Below are 25,656 nucleotides of genomic sequence, written 5' to 3'. Positions count from 1 at the left end.
CTACTCATAGTTTCCAATCTTTAAGTTACCTAGAACAACAAAATTGTTAAACAGCGAATTTTTTGACAATTTTTCGCATAATTTTCCTGAATGCGAACTTGAAGTTTCTGTCAACAGCTATACTGTACTGAACATAAGAATGTTAAAGACACAACTTTGAGTTCCATATGGAAGACTAGACTTCCGAAATATAGATGGAGCTGTTCAATTGTTACAATACATACCCTCCAAGAATTCACAGGATTCATTCTGTGAAGTAACGAAGTTGTTAAATATTTTGGTTACAAAACCAATGACCACTGCTGAGCCAGAAAGAAGGAACACTATGTCCCAGGATCGTCTCACTGCTCTTGCAATACTGTCAATAGAAAAGAGTATAATGTCCAAGAGGGAGGGGTTTAACGTTTAACACCAGAGTAATTGACAAGTTCTGCAGTAGAAAGGAACGTCGTATGGACTTCATATTTCGTCACTAGGCGAGTCTCAAATTAAGATAAATACATATAAGTGTATACCGTAGGCCGATATAGAGATTGTAGCACACTCATTATTTTGACCACCAGCCGCTACTGATGGTGACGTGGTTCTCTGTAGATTGCTTTTCGTAATAGTTTAACATCAATAAAATGCAATACACTAGCACAAGGCTCTGGATTCTCATTGGATGTTGTAGATATTATGATGCCTGGTTTTTCACTTACGTCGCTAGTCGCTTTCCTTTTACACGACGAACGTATTTTTTGCCGTACGAGATCTCTTTCATTACTTTGGTGATTATGGCCGCCAAAATTTTCGTTTCGCTGTTTAGATTATTATTTTGGCAGGACAATCTTCACTGTATAACGCCAACATATACGTCCATCTACATATGTGTACGCCTCGCGAAACTTAAAACTATCTCTTACAAGTAAGTCCTGTCCTCTATCGCTGCACCTTTGGACTATCTCCATGACAACCTTCACTAGTCACTAGTCTCTCTCACAATGTTTGTGTCCTCCCACTCAATGGTACTACTAAAACAAAACACGCCACCTGGGTATCGTGCACTAGTAGATTTCGTGCTTTACCAACTTAAGAAAAATGAAAATTCTTACCCAAAACTGTCGTTGGCGCAAACCCATTACCTTTAAATATGACCGTACTTTTCAATTGCATATAAACAAATCTGGCGCAAACGCATTGCACCCGGCTATTACAGCTGGCTGTCGAAACCGGATTTCGCTATTCACTGTAGTTCCCCAAATTCATGACAGACCGAAATTCCGTGAGAAAATTTCTTCCGTCATGAAGACTCGGAACAAGAACTCATTCGTACTGCTAATATAAAGCATGACACTTCAGATCGCGCAGCTATGGTGCTGCACAACGAGATTGAATGATCGGACTGATCGACCGATTGCACACAAATTTGTTTGGTGTATTAGACTACGTAGCCACAAGGTCCGAACGAGATCCATTCAAATATAAAATTCGTAGGCCTACACAAATTTATTTGGTGCAAAACTGTTTAAATTATTCCAAAAGCGGCCATTGAAAAACAACAATATTTTCTGGTAAAAGATCTAGATTTATTTTATTTTATTGGGTTATTTTACGACGCTGTATCAACATCTAGGTTATTTAGCGTCTGAATGATATGAAGGTGATAACGCCGGTGAAATGAGTCCGGGGTCCAGCACCGAAAGTTACCCAGCATTTGCTCGTATTGGGTTGAGGAAAAACCCCGGGAAAAACCTCAACCAGGTAACTTGCCCCGACCGGGATTCGAACCTAGGCCAGGGATTAATTAAAACCATAACACAGCAAAATCAATTCTAAATAAGTTATTTAATCTACTACAATAATAAATGACTCATCACAAATGGTCGAATAATTATCATGCTCATCATGAGATAAGTCTTTGGATGTGATGTAGTTTCTCTGCATGCCTCACCTCGATCGCAAGTAAATCAAGGGATAATGGGTTGTAAATTTAAAGCACGTAATATAATCATGTCAGATAATAATAGGATAACAAACAATTTTCGAAAATGTTTCATTAATTTTGAATTCACCGGTCATTATCTCTATTATCGTTGTAGTATCCAGTGTATTAAATTCCATCTTACAGTTTGCCACCTCAGAAATTAATTCTAGCGCATAATGTCAAATTAGCAGAGCACAGCCAGAGAGTAATTTAAACGCTTGAACATTAACATCAAACGTTTATATTTTCCAGGAAATTCAAAATGCTTCGTGTTTAAGTTCGTTTTTATTTGTGAAATGGACCATGAAACTTCATGACAAAAATCACACGTTTCTGTAATTAAATACTCTACTACAATATTTTAAACAAGCTAATAAAAGTTGAAAATATACACCAACAGAACGAATGCTGTAATAAGCAAATTCAAATGAAGTTTTTGTTTTAAACAAACACTCACCGTTCACATCCTCCAGACCTCTGGCGATGCATGTTGCACGAATCGCTTTTTCCAGTTCTCCGTAGTCGACCTCCTGCTTCACCATTCGTGGAAATAAATCTGAGACAATACCTACAAACAGAAACACCAGTTTCTTAAATTACTATTCGCACATTACTAAATTATGTATGTGTGCGTGCTGCATGTATATATGTCTACTGATTTCGTGAAGTGTGTAAAATTTTTCTGTATTTTGATATGAAATTCTGCCTGATTTTAATATTTTATTCATTAATATTTCTCTTTACTCGGGAGGAAATTAAACACAGAATAAATATGGAAAATGCGTGTTATTATTTGGTTGAGAAGTTGAGAAGCTTTTATCATCCAGTTTGCTGTCAAAAAATCTGAAAGTTAGAATTTATAAAACAGTTATATTACCGGTTGTTCTTTATGGTTGTGAAACTTGAACTCTCACTTTGAGAGCGAAACATAGGTTAAGGGTGTTTGAGAATAAACTGCTTAGGAAAATATTTGCGGCTAAGAGGGATGAAGTTACAGGAGAATGGAGAAAGTTACACAACACAGAATTGCACGACATAATTAGGAACATTAAATCCAGACGTTTGAGATGGGCAGGGCATGTAGCACGTATGGGCGAATCCAGAAATGCATATAGAGTGTTAGTTGGGAGGCCGGAGGGAAAAAGATCTTTGGGGAGACCGAGACGTAGATGGGAAGATAATATTAAAATGGATTTGAGGGAGATGGGATATGATGATAGAGACTGGATTGATCTTGCTCAGGATAGGGACCGACGGCGGGCTTATGTGAGGGCGGCAATGAACCTCCGGGTTCCTTAAAAGCCAGTAAGTAATATTTCTCTTTCCTTATCAAGTATTGTGCAGACATATATTAAGTGATCTATTGTTTGTGGATTACGGATCCCGATATCAGGGACATCTTGGATTTGCTATAATCTTAAATTTGTGGAGGTAGGATCCGGTTTTTTTCATGTCGTGTGACAATTGCCGTGACGTTCTGTGAGAGTCTGAGTTCATACTGAATCTACTTTGAATGTTGGAGAAAAATGATTTTGTTACCGTATGTATGTACATACGTGTACGTACTTATATACATGTATGTATGTATTATTTATAGTCAACAGTCCGAAGACTGGTTGGAACCTCATAAGTCACACCAATAAGACATCACTCATGTGGCAACTAAGTCAAGGGATAATGAACCAGATCCTTTCCCCCTATTAAAACATAAGACACAATAAAATTTTGACAATACACGTTAATGCCAATAAAGACAGTAAAGACAATTACTATTGTACATACCATTGAAGAGTTTGAGGTCATCTCGAAGAAACTTGGGTACGTTCACATCTCTCAAAGCTCTGAGAATAATCTGCCTTTCGTCCATGTCTGGATGTTCTCGTTTGAGGTTTCCTGCTACAGCAATTACTGTCTTCACAGCCCGCATACCGAAGTCGTAATGATCCTGCGTAACACGAGATTACATCATGAATATACATTAATTATTTAGTTAATTAAAAGTTTCGATTGTTATTTTCAAGCAGACTGGTGAAACAAAAGCGGCCTGTAAAAATAAAGATATATGTACGGAAATTATTCACATCGTGTAAAAGGTGATATACTAACAAAAAAGTGGCTGGGGATTGGAAGAAATTCCCTGATTGCGTGTAACTTCTATACAGAAGTTCGGATAATGAAACTAAAATAAATACAATTTGCTGTAAGATTTAAGCGTGTCTAATGAACGGAATAAATAAGCTATGAATAACAGTCAACCTTCCAATTATTACTAAGTTATGGCGTATTCAAATCGATTTGAATATATTTACCGTATTCTGAAAACGATCCCCACCAATTCCTGTTTTTATGCAATTTTCAATACGTTGGTCTATTGAAAACGGAAGCTGAAGTTTGGAAAGTGCATAGATATGTTGGTTAAAATGTCGACATGTTAGCATCTTGGTCACTCTGTAGGCCTTAGCTATAGCGAATGTTCGTTTTCTTAATGTGGCTCATGAAAACTTAATAATAATGAAGAATTGAAAAATGGTAATAATGATTTTTAGTAAAATACAAAATATTATGTACGTATTATAACATGACTTTTCAATATACATAATTGCGCTCGCTCTTTGTAAAACATATGACACATCAAATAAATTACGATCGTTCATGCGTTTAGCGTATTGAGACCGTTTTGAATACGATACGCGTTTTCATGCAACTCAATCCGTATTGAATACGATGCGAGCCCACTTTTAGCTGCATCGCCCTTGATTTTGTACAGGGACATCACTTTATTTTTACTTGCATTTTTATTGTACCTGCATTTCTGAATGTACTTGACTCCCACCCCTTGCAGTAATATTCTTGCTCCCGTCAGCCACACAAACTTACGGCCGCTGTTGCATTCGAAGTCTGCTAGCAGTGAAGTAAACAGTACAGAGTATAGTGTGCTTCAGAAATATGGTTGCGTTTTCTATAGAAGAAAGAGCCTATATCACTTAAGCTTATTTCCAGGGGTAGGTATTTATGGAGACTAACTTTATCATTTGTGTTTTTTAATATTGGTGTCGGCGGAGATTATTGGAGATTGATTTGAACTCTTGGCAGATATTAATGGAAATTTTGAAAAATACAATTATTTTGAAATTGGAATATTAACTCAGTACGAATATTACTTTCCAAATAATTAACATTAAAGGTTCGCTGGATTCTGGTAAAGATGCGGTATGGCCAATAGACAATATTTGTTGAAAAAAAAAAGAAAGAAAGAAAGAAATTTGCAGCCCTCAAATTAAAACTTTCAAATTATTAGTGAAATGTTCAATTCTCCGTCTTTTGAGTTCGCGAATGTAATGAGAACATCTGGAATACCATGCAATGTAGCCTACTTGGATGTATAGCAAATTCAAATGAAAAAAAGTCCGAAAAAAGAACTCAGAATATGAAATTCGCTATAAAACGGCGCAATAATAATAATTCACGAATGTGTTCATATTTCGCTATTAGAACTCTATTTCGCGATTTGTCGCGATTGTTTTATCCGTATATTATTAATCAGAATCACTTAATCCGTAAAGATTAGTAAAAATCTATTGTATATCTATTATGTCGTGATTTTCGCGATCTCCGTAAACACCTGGCCCTGCTTATTTCGCACAGGTACGGTGTGTAGCATGACTGAATAACTTTATCTGTGTGGACTGAGCAGAAGTGAAGATTAGAGTTACCGAAAGTACGGTAATATGCTGAATAAAGTATCCATTATATAATGAATACAACCGCCTGAAGAGTTGAGTTTGTGAAAAAAAAATGTTACTACTCTACTGTATTTTAATAAAATACCGTAAAAGTAATAAACAAACTGAAAATCGTAATATCGTATTTCCCTGTAATATAAATGGATACACTACTTTCCTCTCCTCCTATAGCTAATAAAATGATTTGTTTACATATTGCACTAGTAACACCAAACTCCTGTAATGGAAGGGGGTAACAGTGTTTCCAAGTATAGCCAGGTTAATGTTAAAAATGTTGGTAAAAATAAAGTGATGTCCCTGTATAAAACACTAATTAGACCAGTAATATTATATGCTTGTCCTGCTTGGGGCCATGCACCTATTACAGTTCTTAAAAATTTACAGGTTTTCCAAAACAAACTTTTAAGATCCATTACAGGACTGCCTAGAGTAACATCTGTCAGATTAATTCATAAAGATCTAGAAATTTGGACAATTCAAGAATATATCTCAAATCAAGCCTTCTGCACGTACACCAAGTCGTACAGCAGCAACAACCCACTAATTTCTTCCCTGGGTAACTACAACCCTGCTTTAGATAAACATAAAAGACCTAAGAGCGTACGCCACCCTCTAGCTTGGAACGACAACATACAAGACGAATACCAACCTGAACACTAAACAACCACTTGACTCTACAGACAGACATAAATCTATTAATGCACTAATAACGTTATTTCTCTGTTTCAGGGTCATCACGTTATTGGCTGCATAGATGCATTTTACATATTTTCTTGTATATAATTTTTATGTATTTTTATTGTACTTGTATTATAAATCATGATTAAACGACAACCTTCCATCTCAACATATGCAGTCCCTACAAGAAGCCAATTGGCTTGTCGTCAGCACGACACCTCATCCTGCTCAAGTTTTTCCGTGGTTTCCCTTGAGTAATAAGGCAAATGTCGGGATGAGCCATAAAAGAAATGGGCCACGAACCACTTCCCTTCCCCCACTCTATCTCTTCTACTATCACAAAGAACTTGTTAATTTCTTAGATAATCCTATAATATGATAATAGGGGAAAATAAATATACTGTAAGTTCACAGGGCTAACGGCTTCGAAGCTGGGTACTTGGTTCTAATGAAATGCACTGGTAGCAACTTTAAATCATGAGATAGTTACTCTGCCAGCCATAAATAAATTCACTTCAGTGAAATTCCCCAATGTAAAAAAAATAATAAATAAATAAAAAATAAAAAAAAAGACTCAGATCGTTGTACTTAATGGAACATTCCAACTAAATTTTCACACCCTTTAAATTAATATGAGCAGTTATTTTTTTCTACACGAGGATTTTACTGGAAGCAAGTAAAGAAATAGGTTTGGAAGTAAATCCTGAAAAGACGAAGTATATGATTATGTCTAGTGACGGAAATATTGTGCGAAATGGCAATATAAAAATTGGAAATTTATCTTTCGAAGAGGTGGACAAGTTCAAATATCTGGGAGCAACAGTAACAAATATAAATGATACTCGGGAGGAAATTAAACACAGAATAAATATGGGAAATGTCTGTTATTATTCGGTTGAGAAGCTTTTATCATCCAGCCTGCTGTCAAAAAATCTGAAAGTTACAATTTATAAAACAGTTATATTACCGGTTGTTCTTTATGGTTGTGAAACTTGGACTCTCACGTTGAGAGAGGAACATAGGTTAAGGGTGTTTGAGAATAAGGTTCTCAGGAAAATATTTGGGGCTAAGAGGGATGAAGTTACAGGAGAATGGAGAAAGTTACACAAAACAGAACTGCACGCATTGTATTCTTCACCTGACATAAATAGGAACATTAAATCCAGACGTTTGAGATGGGCAGGGCATGTAGCACGTATGGGCGAATCCAGAAATGCATATAGAGTGTTACCCACACCTGTGGAGTAACGGTCAGCGCGTCTGGCCGCGAAACCAGGTGGCCCGGGTTCGAATCCCGGTCGGGGCAAGTTACCTGGTTGAGGTTTTCCCTCAACCCAATACGAGCAAATGCTGGGTAACTTTCGGTGCTGGACCCCGGACTCATTTCACCGGCATTATCACCTTCATATCATTCAGACGCTAAATAACCTAGATGTTGATACAGCGTCGTAAAATAACCCAATAAAATAAAAATATAGAGTGTTAGTTGGGAGGCCGGAGGGAAAAAGACCTCTAGGGAGGCCGAGACGTAGATGGGAAGATAATATTAAAATGGATTTGAGGGAGGTGGGATATGATGATAGAGAATGGATTAATCTTGCTCAGGATAGGGACCAATGGCGGGCTTATGTGAAGGTGGCAATGAACCTCCGGGTTCCTGAAAAGCCAGTAAGTAAGTTATTTTTTTCTATCGGTGGACTATCATCTGTCTTATCAATATCCTGCTCGATACATTAATCAATTGTGGAGATCTAACTATGCGTGCAGTCTGAGGAAATATTTCGGCATGAGCTCAGTAACATTCTCATTGTTAGGCTATATAAAAATTGTAACCGAAAGTAGAAATAACTTCATATCAAAATTATTTTCTTATTGCGAGTATTTTTGTGCTATATAGTATATTGCGATACAAGTGTGGTAAGTGTGTTATTACAGAATAGAGAAAGTCGAGTTTTTTCTATTTCCCACATTTTGTAATGCATTTACCACGTTTATTGCGTACTATTTTTATATAATCGTCATTTAACTTAATTAAAATTAATTAATTAATTATTAATATGTTTTTAACTTATATTAAACGGAAATGTAAAATCTTAATTTATTTCTTAAACTACAAAAGAATATATCAGGAGGATTTGGATTTTGTTACAATGACATACAATAGACTTTACGTTTCATTTTATTTCCTCCACTATGTGCGAGAATTCCGGGAAGTAAACACAAAAGCACTGTTTTTCTATCAATAGTCTCTAAACACACACCTTCATCTCAAACAGCAGAAATAACTAAAATGCTCTCTCAACTAATAACACTCAATAAAAGAATTGTATTCCAATGGATACCATCCCATTGTGGAATCCTGGGAAACGAGAATGCGGATGCTTTAGCAAAGAAGGGCAGCACTGCTACTTACAGACCTGTTACTAAATCTACGTTTTCTTCTGTGAAAAGATTTATTAAATCTACATACTTAGACTTCAACAAACAAAATTTGATAACTCAATCCCAAGGGAAAAAATGGAACTCTCTGCATCAAAATCCACAGTTAATTCCCGATTTAACCACGAAAATCGTCTGTAGCTGCATTTAGATTGGCAACAGGCCATGACTGTTTGACCAAACACCTGCATAGAATTGGAATTTATCAGTCCCCTAACTGCCCATTGTGCAACTCAAATCAAGAAATGGATTCGGAACACCTCAAAATCTGTGCTTCAGTGGCTGACCATGATAATATCTTTGAAAAATATTGGAGTGCAAGAGGTCAAATGACTTTATTGTCAAACGCCTGGCATTAGAAAAGAACAACAGTTTTTCTTTTGTTTGTTTGTTATATTGTCAACTTACGAGGCATGTAAACAGCACGGTAAGTACAACAAAAGAGTAGAATCGTCTAGACTTGAAAGATTATAATTGAATCAGGGATTGCAGAAACAGCACATGTCACAATTTGTGGCGAAATGAGTTCATTCGAGTTTCATGGACTGTTGATATAGGGCTATCATTCCATGCAGAAACCACATACGTCAGTATAGCCGTCTCACATTTGGAGACCTGTGAAATCCTGGAAGCGTGCAGAAACAACTCATGCCAAAGACATGTGCCGACACATTGGCTCCGATTCCAGACGGCAGACATCTACGACACAAGGATACAAAAATTGATCCCACTGAATGACAAAGTCTCAATTCTGGTGCGGAATACGTTGAAAAATAACTCAACAATTGCTATATCTGTTCCAATAAAACGTTTCATGAAATTTCGTTCTCTTTCTGTAAACGGCCCCAGGGAAAATTATTTTTACGGCTTTCATAATTGCGCTCGAGTGGCCAAAATTTATGTAAGCACTTCTTTTGACATTATTAAAATGATCGAAAGAAAAAGATTAATTTTTTATCTGCCCCCATGAGAATGTTTGCTTATAAGTAAAACGGAGAATTTCATATTTACCTTCTTTATTGGCATATCCAGACATAATCGTACCAATTCAAAGAGAGAAGCTTGACGATATACGCAAAATAATGCGTTACATACCACATGAATATCAAGAATTTTACAATAATATTCTTCAGTGGCCTATTGTGGAAAAATAAGTTCATTTATATGCTGAACTTACGTATTAAGTACACAATAGGCCTATGCATATATTATATCTCTTATTTGACAAATAAACTTTAGTTGAACTGAATTTATTATACTACAATTTTGATTCCTTGCAGAAACAGCACATGTCAAGCTAATTAATTTAGTAGTCTGACCCAATATTTTGGGTTTGCCTTGCGACACAGAATAGCTCACAATAAAATTTAAAATGAAAAATTATATAAACAGGTTTCAGACAAAAGTGAATAAGACATAAGAAAAAAAATAGAACCAAGTGTAATTTAAATTGAATGTACGCCATAAAGATGCTGACGAAATATCGCTACAGAAAATGTTATTATGGTGGTGACGATGGCATCTTGAAGATCTCTCGTCAGCTTGTATTTTTCCCTCCACTTTACAAAGGCTTTCGGGATGGTGCCTCTCGCTCCGAAGAAGAGACCAGTAACTATGATTTTTTCTATGTTGTATTTCGCCGATAGGTACTGAATCGTGTGCTCGTAGATTTTCTTTTTCTCTTCGTTCACTTCAGATGGTTGAGTGACTGAGATTTCAAATCTGATGGTAGGATCAATTATTTCGGCTGTCTGTTTATTCCTACTTATAGCTATGATATCGATCCTACGATTGCTTCCACGAGTGATTCACGAGGAAAGGTAAAAAAAATTAGGATACGATATTTTAGGCCATTTTGAGTGAAAAAGTTCATATGAACATAGGTACGTTTTCGAACGATGGCGGAGCTAGATGCATTTTTTTTTTTTTTTTTTTTTTTTTTGGTAAAACGTCTCGCCCCAATGTGAATCAGACGTTACCATATGCTGCTGACGTGAGAACGTGAGACAAGGTCACCGATCGCAATGAATGACGTAACATTGGACTCTGCATTGTGAGCATTATGTTTAAAAGACTTAAGTTGTGGCTCTGTGAGTTCACGAAAGGAGATGCCAGTGGATGCAAGGGAGAGTTGCGCCGGTAAGGGCCGACTTGCGAACTGATAGCTTTAAAAGATTCTCACAACATATATAAGCGAATATAGTCGTACCTGTGAACTAAGCTGCTCAGAACTCAGTTTGAATGTAGTTGTGATCTTCCCAGCAAGATCCTGAGCATCAGAGAAACCGAAAGAGAACAGCGATATCTCAGCAATAAGAGTGTAGTTAGGAACCATCATGGCCACTGGTCGGAACAATGCTTTCAGGTTATCTGGCAGTTCTGTTCGACCAGCATAACCGGGATTCATTGTGATGAAGACAGCGCAAGATCCTTTCAGCGCAATTTCTACTCCTTCGAAAACAAACCTGAAATAAATATATGACGCTCAGTTCTGAGAGATAAAGGATTAAATGAAAACAACATGAAATATTGCATATACACTGCTTTATGATAGCACTCTCTTGTTGTAGGCAAGAGTAAATTATTTTCAAATATAACTTCGTACAATTTAAATATCAACAAATCAATCGGTCAGTCAATAAATTACTTACTTACTTACTTACAAATGGCTTTTAAGGAACCCGAAGGTTCATTGCCGCCCTCACATAAGCCCGCCAGCGGTCCCTATCCTGTGCAAGATTAATCCAGTCTCTATCATCATACCCCACCTCCCTCAAATCCATTTTAATATTATCCTCCCATCTACGTCTCGGCCTCCCTAAAGGTCTTTTTCCCTCCGGTCTCCCAACTAACACTCTATATGCATTTCTGGATTCGCCCATACGTGCTACATGCCCTGCCCATCTCAAACGTCTCGATTTTATGTTGCTAATTATGTCAGGTGAAGAATACAATGCGTGCAGTTCTGTGTTGTGTAACTTTCTCCATTCTCCTGTAACTTCATCCCGCTTAGCCCCAAATATTTTCCTTAGCACCTTATTCTCAAACACCCTGAACCTATGTTCCTCTCTCAAAGTGAGAGTCCAAGTTTCACAACCATACAGAAGAACCGGTAATATAACTGTTTTATAAATTCTAACTTTCAGATTTTTGGACAGCAGACTGGATGATAAGAGCTTCTCAACCGAATAATAACACGCATTTCCCATATTTATTCTGCGTTTAATTTCCTCCCGAGTGTCATTTATATTTGTTACTGTTGCTCCAAGATATTTGAATTTTTCCACCTCTTCGAAGGATAAATCTCCAATTTTTATATTTCCATTTCGTACAATATTCTGGTCACGAGACATAATCATATACTTTGTCTTTTCGGGATTTACTTCCAAACCGATCGCTCTACTTGCTTCAAGTAAAATTTCCGTGTTTTCCCTAATCGTTTGTGTATTTTCTCCTAACATATTCACGTCATCCGCATAGACAAGAAGCTGATGTAACCCGTTCAATTCCAAACCCTGCCTGTTATCCTGAACTTTCCTAATGGCATATTCTAGAGCGAAGTTAAAAAGTAAAGGTGATAGTGCATCTCCCTGCTTTAGCCCGCAGTGAATTGGAAAAGCATCAGATAGAAACTGACCTATACGGACTCTGCTGTATGTTTCACTGAGACACATTTTAATTAATCGAACTAGTTTCTTGGGAATACCAAATTCAATAAGAATATCATATAATACTTCCCTCTTAACCGAGTCATAAGCCTTTTTGAAATCTATGAATAACTGATGTACTGTACCCTTATACTCCCATTTTTTCTCCATTATCTGTCGAATACAAAAAATCTGATCAATAGTCGATCTATTACGCCGAAAACCGCACTGATGATCCCCAATAATTTCATCTACGTACGGAGTTAATCTTCTCAAAAGAATATTGGACAAAATTTTGTACGACGTCAACAAAAGTGATATTCCTCGAAAGTTACCACAGTTGGTTTTGTCCCCCTTTTTAAAAATAGGTACAATTATGGACTCCTTCCATTGTTCTGGTACAATTTCCTTTTCCCAAATAGCAAGTACAAGTTTATAAATTTCGCTATATAATGCACTCCCACCCTCTTGTATTAATTCTGCTGGAATTTGATCGATACCTGGAGACTTGTACTTTTTCAGATTTTCTATCGCAATTTCGACTTCTGAAAGCGTGGGTTCGGGTATAAATGGCTCAGCAGTTTGTATTTCAATTTCGTCCCGATCATTTCTATTTGGCCTATGTACATTTAGTAGTTGCGCAAAATAGTTTTTCCATCTGTTTAGGATTGATGGAGAGTCTGCAAGCAAGTCACCATTCTCATCCTTGATCACGTTTACCCTTGGCTGATATCCGTTCTTAAATTCCTTTATACCCTTATATAAATCTCGAATGTTTTTATTCTTACTATTTGTTTCTACCTCATTCAGTTTTTCCTTCAAGTAACCTCTCTTTTTATTCCTAAGTGTACGACTTGCTTCCCGTCTTTCATTGAAATAATTATCTCTCTTCTCCTCAACTGGATCCTGTAAGAATTTCAATTTTGCCTGTTTCCTTCTTTCTACTACCATGCAACAATCTTCATCAAACCACGGTTTCTTTTTCTTAGTTTCATAATAACCTATGCTCTGCTCAGCTGCAATTTTGATACTATCTCTGATATTTTCCCACACGCTATTAACATCTAATTCTTTCTCAACTTCGTCGGAACTTTCTAAAGTGGCAAACCTATTCGAAATTTCGACCTGATAATTTTGCTTAGCTTCCTCGTCCTTTAATTTCAAAATATTGAATTTAGTAATATTAACTTGTTGCTCTACTCGCTTGAGTCAATAAATTAGGTAACGAAAATTTAACAAAAACACAGAAGAAAATACATATACAAAGTAAACCCGTAAATTGTGACTTGCGATCTGTGAGGTCATTCCGATTTTCAAAAGTTTAATTTTATGCTCCTTCTTCGAATGCTTAAGGCCGTCGTCCACAAGGCACAGCTTCACAGACTCGTCTTAGAAGCTGCATCGCTTGTTTGAAGCTTTTATGAATTCGTACACGAGATTGCACGCCTTCATCACTACAATAATGCCCGTAACACACTTGAAGAGTTTTTGCTAGCGAGAAATGTGTTGCGAGAAAGAAGCGAAGAGCCTTCCTCCACACACTTGGCGAGTTCTCGCTGTCACAGATTACACCTCGCTATGATCATCTATGCACTGCCTTCATGCAGACAGCATTTATCTGATTATAGTAATGACTCGTTGGGGGAAATATTATAGGTTATGTATTTACGTATATTGTCGTACTTAAATATATAACCTGTAAGTATATTGTCGTACTTTACAGATTACGTCCGAACGCTATGTTGAATCTGAGTATTCAGATGATGACAAAATGGAGTTACATGAACATATTTTGTTCATGAAAAGAAGAAGTAGGCCTAAAATTAAAGTCAGAAATATCTGAAAATCACATTGTATCTTACGAAAATAAGGGCGAGTTTTGGACACTGGTTTCGATTTGAATGATGATACGTTTAGGCGTTATTTCAGGTTCAATGGACCACAGTTTTTTTTTTTTTTTTTTTTGCCATTCATGATATGATAGAGAATTCTTTGCTATATTCTGATTAAAATTACGTAAACTGTTAAGACATATAGACACATTATTTCAAATGTTTAATCAATACTATTAAATCTCATCAAAATAAAATATAGCCCTATTTATTTTCAGATAATCTGATATTTGCCTCCAGATTTCTTCTTTAAGTTTCGTGTTTTTATAGTTTTCATCCCATGTATCATATAAATAGGCTTACGGGTGACATCATACAAGTTCGATAAGTTTCTGACTGCAATTATCAGCCATCTTTCCTCATTTTCAAATAAAAACAAACAATTCATCGCCACCTGTGATATCTTTTTCTACATTCAATCGTCATAAAGAGTATAAATGTCAAACATCTTTGATAAATGTGTCAAGAAAATTCGCTGAGCTACCGATTCCAGCGAGAAACTCGCGCGAGGTTTCTGCCTCGAGCGAGAATCTCTTCCAGTGTGTGGACGTCCATTTGAATCCATGTTATCAATTTTTTAATTTTCTCGCAACACATTTCTCGCTGGCGAAAACTCTTCAAGTGTGTTACGGGCCTAACTTGGCGTTTATAGTGTCGCAGCGAGATGTAGCATATACACGGCGACCTGAGTTTTATACCCTTAGGCCATGGCCTTAAGCATGTTTTCTTTGTTTTTCGGCAGTAAACAAAATGTGTGATTCCTCGAATTTTGTTCCAGATGTCGACATATTTCCTTTCTATACAACAATTTATTAGCAGATTATACGATAAGATATATTACGGAAAGAGCTTGGAGTCAAATAGCAACAGAAATTAAGTTGACAGGTAAATAAATACAGTATTTTATGGAATATAAAAATCTCAACCACAGTTCTCTTTTCTTCTGACTTCTCATTAAATTGTCTGAAAATTTACACACACTTGCTGTAAACCCTGTAACTCTAAAGTATTATTTCGCTCTTCGCCACTCTTACTATAAAAGTAATAACTTACCTCTCTAAACGAGCTTGTTGAGCTTTCTGAATTGTTGTGATCTGCTGGGCAACGACAGATAGCACTTCTATATCAATCCGATTAAATTCGTCAAAACACGCCCAAGCACCAGAACTGAGAACGAACATTGAAATGAGTGCCGTATTACAATACTCTATGATTATATACTTCAAAATATGCATTCATTATTCATACGATTATTCTTCTTAATACAACAAGGACTTATAAGAACTATTAAAACATTTCTATTACATTTATTAATATAAGTAGGTATCTTTAATACGTTAGAGTATACACTTTAATAGTACATTATGCAATGAGCCTATAATGATAGTAATTAAGACGCGAGGATGTTTATGAAACGAGCGCAAGCGAGTTTCATAATTTTCATACGAGCGTCTTAATTACCATATAGGCAAGTTTCATGCGACTTTTTATGCTCGACCATATTTCTAACTTGAAATTATTCGTAAATATTCATGTTATTGTTATGTGAGTGCAATAGCCTACCTCATGAATTGTGAGATGTGCGCAGACGCGAAAGTATTGATTTTTTCCGGGAAAAGAATATCGACGACCTTGATAATAGTAAGATAAACATTAGTCTTGATATAACCTTGAAATTGAATTCGACATTGAAAAACGAGATGACAAATTAAATTTATTTGAATATTATTTACAATTAACGCTAATTATTATAGTAACAGAACATAACCTTCTGCGACAGTATTGGATTTCCAGCCTCCGTGACCTTTCGATAGTTGTCTTTCGATTGCATATCCGAGAATAATCGAAAACCTGAACTTTAATGAATAGGTCTACTTTAATGACATGCATTAAAGGACTGCTACCAGGTGTATAATTACTACATTTCGGCATGGTCGAGCATAAAATATCTAATAGGAATCTATTTTTAGACAAGTTGTATGCTCAAAAAGATTCTCAACATTAATTACCTGGCAAGACCTTTAAAAAATTTCCCCATTGCCATGAAATCCAATTGGTCAGAACAATTGAATACAACGCATTGAATAGCAAATGCCTTCGCCAAATCCTGGAAAAATAAAATAATATATTTGTACACAATAATAACTACAGCATAACTTCCAGCATACAATAAGGGTTTCCTATTTGACAAGCAAATTTAAATTGTCAGATTACATCTAACATTTTTTAAGAAATTGGACAGTGATGAATTCACGCAAGGGTTGTCATTTAATTACAAGACGACGAAAACGCAAGTACAGTAAAACTTCATTTACAAGTTTTTCTGAGGGTCTGAAGAAAACAACGTAGAAATGAGAAAAACGTATACCCGAAATGGAATTGAATTACATCTGAAATAGCATTAGTAATTGACAACATGTGATTATTTTACAAAAAAAAAAAAAATAGTCGGTTACAAACACACTTTCACTTTCTTCCACTACTGAAATTCAAAAACCAATCAATACCCTTTTCGTCATATCAGATTAAAATATGCTGTCAAAATATTTTCAGTTTGGAGGGGTGTTAGAATAGCTGCATTCAGTGCGATCACCTGGTTTCTCATTGTTCCATTTCTTTCCTCTGCACATACTTCTCTCCCCTCTCTGATCCAACTGGCGCACGTGCGGAGACAAGAAAGGGCAGTTTCGAATTTCCAGGAATTTCAATTCAAACTTGACAGTCTTGCGAAGCTTGTTGCTTACATTCAGGAGGACTGCTACCAAGACTCTGTTCACATTTTATTTCCGTATCTTTACTGTATTTACGTGATTATATTACGCACTTTTGTTTTTTTTTTTTTTACAAAATGACGTCTTGAAAACTGGGGTGTGTATTATATTCGCACTCAAGTACTCAAACCCGAACTATTTAAAATTAACGCTCTAAATATGTTACGAGATACGGTGGGAAACAACGACAGAAACAGCCACTGTGACGTCGTGTTTTCTCGTCTTATGCGCACTTTTAATTCGTTATTTCTTGTTCATTTTTGACAACAATCACTAATAAGAATAATATTTTTAACTACTAGAATGGCTTAATAAGATTTTTTTATTGTTGGATTTTATGAATACAACTCTCAGCAATAAAATTGGGCATCTTTAATAATTAAACCAAAAGAATTTACCAATAATTACTGACGAAAGAGTAGCATGGCGTTAGTCATAGTCAGTCATTGTTCTGACCTGTTGACAGGAAGTTCCAGTTCTAATACTGCAAATGGGGATGAATATGATGTATAGCTAGAGGTAAGGGAAACCTGTCTTTATAATATAATTTTAATTTTGAGTGGATTTTAGCATAGGTGCGTATTATATTTTCCAGTTTTTTTCTGAATTTTAGAATAAAAAAATTCATGTGCGTATTATATTCGATGGCCCATATACGGTGTTTTCGTGTTCTTACATTTCCACGGCAAACCTAATTTCGAGCATAATTTAATTAGAATGTATAAATGAAGTTTTGTACCTTTCGAGGTTTAAAATACAATTGTGTAAGTGAGAAAAACGTATAACTGAAATAAATTAACATGGAAAGTATAGCAATTTTGCCAGGACTTCAAAAAACGTACCCTAGCCTATAAGCGTGAAACACGTATAAGTGAGAAACGGATAAATGAAGTTTTACTGTATATAATAGACCAATGGACCGCTATACTGGAGAATTAGCACGGTCACTTTGAACCGTGCCGTTACGTTTACCACCAAATTTAAGTAAATACACAATGTCACCAACATAAGAACATGACGTTGGTGTGTGGCGTAGTTGGCGGGAGAAATTTTTTCTCTCTCTGTCTACCTCCTTCGTTCTGAACATTATTGAGAGATATCACCACTGTTAGCGACAATGTGTATTTGCGTAAATATTGCGAGTAAATTATGACGAGTGCCTTAGATGAGAGGCTCGGGACAGAAACAGTTTTGCTGTAGCGCATGCGCGGACCTCTCATGCAGTGGGAGCGTGATCCTTACTTGAATTTATTTTTGCGTGTACTTGCAGAATAGATGATTGAGATCCCTTCTTGCTCCGGTTACAGGCCTTGCATTTATGAAGGTTATGTTATGTTAGGTTAGCTTAGATTAGCTTAGCTTAGGTTAGGTTAGCTTAGGTTAGGTTAGATTAGCTTTGGTTAGGTTAGATTAGTTTTGGTTAGGTTAGCTTAGCTTTGGTTAGATTAGGTTATGTTAGGTTAGGTTAGCTTTGGTTAGGTTAGGTTAGCTTTGGTTAGGTTAGCTTGATTTGATTCGTCCATGTAGTAGTTAAAATTATATAATATGACAGTTTTTGATTCGTAATATTGTTAAAAAATAATAGGCCTATAATGAAAGCGGTGAATAATTTCATGGTCCTTAAATTTTTTTTCGTAAAAGGCTAGGTATTTTTCTATAGGCCAGAAATAAAACAGCAACGCCGTCATAATTACGTACTTTACGCTTTGGCGAACATTAACCGGAAATTTACTTTCCGTCATTTTAATTGTATTCCGTGAAACACACCTTTTTTCCTGTTAATTTCCTTGTGATAACCTAGTTTATTATCTTATTACATCTTCATTTTCTTTTAATGTATTAAAAAAACCGCCGTTGTACTACATAAAACCTTGAACTTGACTAATGGAGTGAATTATTTAAGAATATAGTCGCGAATTTGACTACCACCATTTCGATTATATTTTGTTTGATACGGCTCGGTACGGCCCGGTGACTAGTGACCAGCGAGTAGAGTCGACTATCGATATTGGTCTGCCGTGCGTATTATCCAGTTGTTCCCTTGAATATAAATAATTGATTAAATGGCGATCTTACTCGTGTTAATTATGTAAGCATGTGCGGCTTACAGCTGTTTCGGTGCTACTTGACACCATCCTCAGAGCCTATTAGATCTCGGCGCTATCTCAACTTCGCTGCCTGTTGTGTGGGTGCGTTCGTGTAATGAACAGTTGTGTCAAATAGTGTGTGTGTTCTGAAATTGATCTGTGTGTTGAGAATTTGATTAGGGTGTGTTTACATACAATCCAAAAACCAAAAACTCTACACACTAGAACAATATGATATATACAAGCACACTAAAACACACCCTAATCAAATTCTCAACAAACAGATCAATTTCAGAACACACACACTATTTGACACAACTCATCACACGAACGCACCCACACAACAGGCAGCGAAGTTGAGATAGCGCCGAGATCTAATAGGCTCTGAGGATGGTGTCAAGTAGCACCGAAACAGCTGTAAGCCGCACATGCTTACATAATTAACACGAGTAAGATCGCCATTTAATCAATTATTTGTACCATTAATCTTACATCCACGGGACGGAAACCGCCAGGCCTGCTTATAATGCTTAGGCATAATTATTGCATATTTTAAAGGTATCTTTCGCGACAGATTAGCCGTTTTTCCGGCAAGTAACGCAATAGAATGGTTGAAGGTACTGTCGTCTCTCGGAAGGCAAAAGAAGTCGTGGAAAGCGCGTGGTAAATGTGGAAAAGGCAAAATAAAAAAGTAAATAAAAAACTAAACACTCATATAATGGGACTCCTTGGTTATGTGGCCAAAGGACTGCGAGACCACAAATCAGGTAAGCAGATACATGGAAAGAATATACAGTGATAGGAAAGTAATAACATAATATGAATTAGAAACCTTTGTGGTCTCAGTTTTTCCTGTGCCAGCAGGTCCGGAAGGGGCTCCACCGAACTTCAGATGCAGAGCTCCAGTGAGTGTGAGGTAACAACGATCCGTCAATGGCGTGATCACAAGTCTTCCGCTGTTTCCAAGGTACTCGTAGCCGTAAGGAAATTCAGCATTCACTGCTCGCACCTTCAGTTGACCTTCCACCCAGTAATACCTACATAGATGATATAAATAGAAAAATAATTGTAAAACGTATTTAAACTAATTATTTTACAGACAACTATGTTAAGTTCTTCATGACAGCCATCTTCCTTTTCTATTCGCAAATTCACAATCATTTTAAATTACTAAATCATATGAAAACTCAATAACCATTGCAACAGGAGACAGGACTAGAAGAAAGTTCACTCAATTTTTACGTAAAATCACAGAAAAACAATTGGCCGATTACATATGATTATACTTTGACTAATAACTGTTTTCAAAACTACCCATTACCAAACTTTACTTAATTTCAATAAATAAATAAGCCATGAAGATCAAATTTTTCGTATACGGAATGTCTGATAAAACTGTTTGAGAATACTGAAAGTATTACTTATTCGAGCTCATAGCATAGTGCAAGCTATTGTGTGTTCTTTTTATAATTTTTGAGAACACTGAAGGTATTACTACTTCGTGAGTATGTAGTACACTAAAAGCTATTATGTTTTCTCTATTGAGAACACTGAGGATATTAATCTAATCCTTCGTGAGTAGTGTAGTGCAAGTGATTATGTTTTCTCTCTGTTTGAAGACAATGACGGGATTACTTATTCGTGCGTAGTGCAGTGCAAGTTATTGCGTTTTTCTTCTAATTCTTTGGTAACACTGAAGAGATTACTCATTGTGCGTAATGCAGTGCAAGCAATTGTGTTCTTTTCCCCCCTTTTCAATTGCTTTAGAACAATGAAGAGATTACTCATTCGTGCGTAGTGTAGTGCAGGTTATTATGTTTTTTTTTATTTTTTTTTTATGTTGAAGGTATTAATCCTTCATGAGTAGTGTAATGCTAGCTACTGTGATTTCCTTTCTATTTTTTTAGAACGCTGAAGGTATTAGTCATTCGTGTGTATTGCAGTGCAAGCTGTTGCGTTTTTATAATTGTTTGAGAACACTGAATGGATTACTCATTCGTGCGTAGTGTGTACTGCAGGGTACTTTGTTTTTTCTCATTGTCTGAGAATGGTATACTGCATATTACAGCGAGCTTTTATAGCCTTATGTTACGCAAAAAGTGGAAGGAAATGCCGGACAAGTCATTTCAAACATTTCGCAAGACGACATCAGTCGAGTATTTCAGAACAATCTTCAGACTTCAAAAAATATATTGAAATTGGAGGACACTTTAAACATCCCAGGTAAGATGCACTTGTATTCATTTTTAAGATTTTTATAAACATTTTCTCAGCTAAAGAGGTTTTAGGAATTGAAGTTACTATTGTAGAAATGGCGATCGATTTTGCGATAACTGTGTGAGTTGTATAACAGATAATGCCACTGAGCTTGCAGCTTGAGGAAAGCATCATACATGGAGAATCTTGTATGTCTGAAATAAGTTCCTAGTGTGAAAATCAGACAATATTTCACATCAAATCACTCCCTTCCAAAATTATTTATTATTTTATTTAATTGTTTTCATTATATAAAGCTGATAAGAAAAGTCAACCGTTTGCGATTTCAAGAGGTAATTAATCTAGTTACAACATTTCTCTCACTCATTTCTTGCATCTCCTTTTATTTGATGAATCTCTGGCAGTACTTGTATATTTTGCATGAAGGAAAAAAACACACACTTCACAGCTGATAGGTCCTTGATAGTAGCCCTCATGTTGAAATATTGATCACAAGGTGCGAATCAACATTAGACAATTAATAGTGCAATAGATGTATATCCGCTGTGTTATTTTACACTACTGTGCCGGTGCAAGTTCCCTTCCCTTTCCTGTATTACTTCTAAAAATAAATTAAAGTTACTATCCAAATCACCCTCATACGTTTTAAAGAATATTATATTACAGGGTATCTGCAAAAGGGTATCTGTCGGATACAGGGGGGAGAGCCATTAATCCTTCCCATTGAAGGCTTTAAGGAACCAACCTGGACAAATACCCAATGTCCCATCCCTACCTTCCCGTGGTGCAGCTGTTAGCAAGCATAATTTTACAAGCTGAACTAAAGGGAGGGGCTACTCATCCATTAGCACTGGTCAGCTTGATGAGTTAATGACTGAATTTGGTATAATTTTCCTCTATCCAATACCTAATTCCCTCTCTACCCTTTCCTATCCAGTCCTCTGACTGAACTCTTACTTTCTTCGATCCCGACGGCATTAGAGCATTCGAGACCTAGGGGTCCATTTCCCTTTCCTTCCTCCTCTTTCTACTTTTCTGTTCCTAGTGCTGACCTGCTATGGCACTAAAATCGTCCTCCAGTGGCTTAAGGAGGGAAAGCTGGTGATCAACAAGATCTCCCAGCTAGGTCCAATGGACCCGTCGACCAACAGCAGGTGTGGTCCTCCAGACATTCTGGGGGTTGTGTGTGAATGAAGTAGCCACCAAAACGTTAAAATATGGTGTTCACTTAAATCGGCTACAACTTGCCATTTAACTTTAGACTGCCAACAGGCCATGATTGTTTGGCTAAACACCTGCATAGAATTGGAATATATCAGTCCCCTAACTGCCCATTGTGCAACTCAAACCAAGAAATGGATTCGGAACACCTCAAAATCTGTGCTTCATTGGCTGGTCATGATAATATCTTTGAAAAATATTGGAATGCAAGAGGTCAAATGACTTTATTGTCAAACGCCTGGCATTAGAAAACAACAACATTTCTCTCACTTAGAACTAGGCCTAGTACCTTAGTTGACTGATCCACTCGAAGTCATTGACATTCACCACGTTATTTTCCAGCATCTTGTTAGTAACATCTCTGGCATGAACCTCTATGACGATAAGAGCAGACAGAACTTGACGCTCCACCCTCGTAAGAGGACCTTTCACCAATGTACGTAAGCCATCCAACTACGGAAGAAATTAGGAAAAAGAATTTAATTTATTTTTACAATTTCTATATTTCGTATGAAATTCAGTGGCATAATTGAGGAGCATCGTTTCAAATCGTATTATGTCTATGGTGAAAAAAATTTAGTTTCATACATTGTCGTATAGTTTCGGATGCGGTTTTTAACGCTGTGAAATCTGATTGCTTCAAATCATATTCGCTAACAGTGTAAATGACTGTTTAAAAGTAGCGGTTGTTTCAAATCGTATTTGAATGGGTTATTTATGAAAGGGCCTAAGTCTTAAATACTAAATTGTTAGCAATTTAAGAAAAACTGCTTACTGGCTGAAATTTTGAAATTAAGGCTGAAATAAAAATTGTATCATTAATTCTACTAAGCATTATAGAGTGTGAAACTTAGTCCTCTTCATATCTAAATCGATGTATCTACACCCAAAGAGCAGTATTACATTACAAACTCATTTTCACAAAATTAGCGACTTAGGCCCTTTCATAAATAACCCATTCATTTAGTCCTTTATAGTGTCTGTTTCGTATCGTATTACGTCCAATATACATGTTACAGAATTTGTATAATTTAAATTAATTACTTTCTTGTGTTAGTTATACTGACAATCTGGCGCACTTTTCTCGATAATGCTACATAGCCTATTCAACACGGACAATACAGTCTTTTCCTTGTGAGCTTATGTGATGGAAGTTGTTTTTAGTATGGAATAAGAAACATTTGTAGGCGACAGTTCAGGAGGACGCCGAAAGAAAGCAAAACATGCACATAAACTGAAATCTGAGGCAAGGTCTTTTTTTCATTCCTAGCAAGTGAGCAACCTATCCGATATAAAATAGATTTAAAATAATCCCTTCAAATGTAAAAAAACTGTCATTTTTACTCGCAGTCACTACTGTATTTTAAGTTCCAGAATTCTTACCATTCCCAGCATTTTCTTGTAATATTCCGGAAGGCTTTTCTGGAGAAGACCATTCTCCACTTCAGCAGTCCAGTAAGTCTGGGAGCCTGCAATGACTATCTGTCCTGGCCAGCTCAAAACCCATTCATTACGGGTCTTTTCCTGTAGATCTTCTAGTGCATCTCCCATTGTGATACGAAGAGTAGATCTCATTGCATCCTCAACCTATTAACATTACAGGTGAGTGTAATTTTTATTAACTTCAAATCACTTATTTATTAGAAATGAACATTTTGAAATATGTAGATACGGGTATCTTATGTACAGAGTGAACCAGCCAAGGCTAGACTCATAACCGCACTCACAACAGCTGATTCATATGTAACGACGCTACCATATGCAGAGGATTCGTTGCGTGCTTTTGCGGTTAGTATATATTGCGTAATGATGTAGGGCCTACTTACCGAATTCACAATTCATGTTCGAAATTACGTCCTTGTGATATCTGGCAAGCTGCACATCTCCTGAAGACATATCCAGCAACTCGCCGCAGTTCGTTCTCCGAAATGGCTCGAATTTATGTCATGTAGCGGTTGTTCGTGAAAACAGTGTGGATTTTCACTGTCCCAATATTATCGCCGCTCTCTCATGGTTAACATGTTGGCATCATACAATATTGTGCGGTGTGCTTTTAAAACATAATTTTGCCGACAGATTGTTGCTCTGTAGGTTTCACTCTAAGCGTCACGTTATCACGTCTACTTCCTCGATATAAGAATAAGCACTAGTTTGTTATATTGTTACATGGCTATTATTATTATTTTTATTATTATTATTATTATTATTATTATTATTATTATTACTTACTTACTTACTTACTTACTTACTGGCTGGCTTTCAAGGAACCCGGAGGTTCATTGCCGCCCTCACATAAGCCCGCCATTGGTCCCTATCCTGAGCAAGATTAATCCAGTCTCTACCATCATATCCCACCTCCCTCAAATCCATTTTAATATTATCCTCCCATCTACGTCTCGGCCTCCCCAAAGGTCTTTTCCCCTCTGGCCTCCCAACTAACACTCTATATGCATTTCTGGATTCGCCCATACGTGCTACATGCCCTGCCCAGATTATTATTATTATTATTATTATTATTATTATTATTATTATTATTATTATTATTATTATTATTATTTCATATACGAGTACGTTGACATTCTTAACTCTTAATAATAACTCTTTAATAATCATTTTTAATCACATACTTTAATGTTCGACCTCAGCACAAGACATTGCAACCTCGGTTTTAGTCCACGTGGATTAGACAAGCAGGTGTCATTTAATAATGGCAGCAGCTTATTGGTTGCAATATTGAAATTGAGGCGAGTGATTGGAGCGGCGACATACGAAATTGAAAACAATAATGCAATTAAATTTCAAAGACCTACCGAATGTTAACCATGAGAGCGCGGCGATAATAATGATTGTTTTGAGTGTTCACGTAACCACTGAGGGGGAACCATGCTTAGTCACTATAAAAAATTAAGGTGAAGTCAAGTAGGCCTAGTCCATCTTACATTGCACTGACTGTTGGAACCACATGCAAAACCGGAAAATCGGGTTCCGTTAACCT

The 25,656-nt window shown here is 36.5% G+C and overlaps 1 protein-coding gene across 1 annotated transcript; it reads right to left on the bottom strand.

Moving 5' to 3' along the window:
- Positions 1 to 23,109, bottom strand: LOC138698973 (dynein axonemal heavy chain 1-like). The gene is made up of 8 exons (XM_069825161.1): positions 22,951 to 23,109; positions 20,056 to 20,260; positions 16,375 to 16,472; positions 15,419 to 15,532; positions 11,036 to 11,291; positions 3,749 to 3,911; positions 2,424 to 2,534; positions 1 to 29 (listed from the first exon to the last, which is right to left on the bottom strand). Exons 1-8 carry the CDS (start codon positions 23,004 to 23,006, stop codon positions 1 to 3), a joined length of 1,032 nt encoding a protein of 343 aa, XP_069681262.1. The 5' UTR covers positions 23,007 to 23,109.
- Between the last annotated feature and the right edge of the window lie 2,547 nt (positions 23,110 to 25,656).

Source organism: Periplaneta americana, chromosome 4 (assembly GCF_040183065.1).
Source record: "Periplaneta americana isolate PAMFEO1 chromosome 4, P.americana_PAMFEO1_priV1, whole genome shotgun sequence".
NCBI classification, from domain to species: domain Eukaryota; kingdom Metazoa; phylum Arthropoda; class Insecta; order Blattodea; family Blattidae; genus Periplaneta; species Periplaneta americana.
This window is presented reverse-complemented; position numbering and strand designations above follow the sequence as displayed.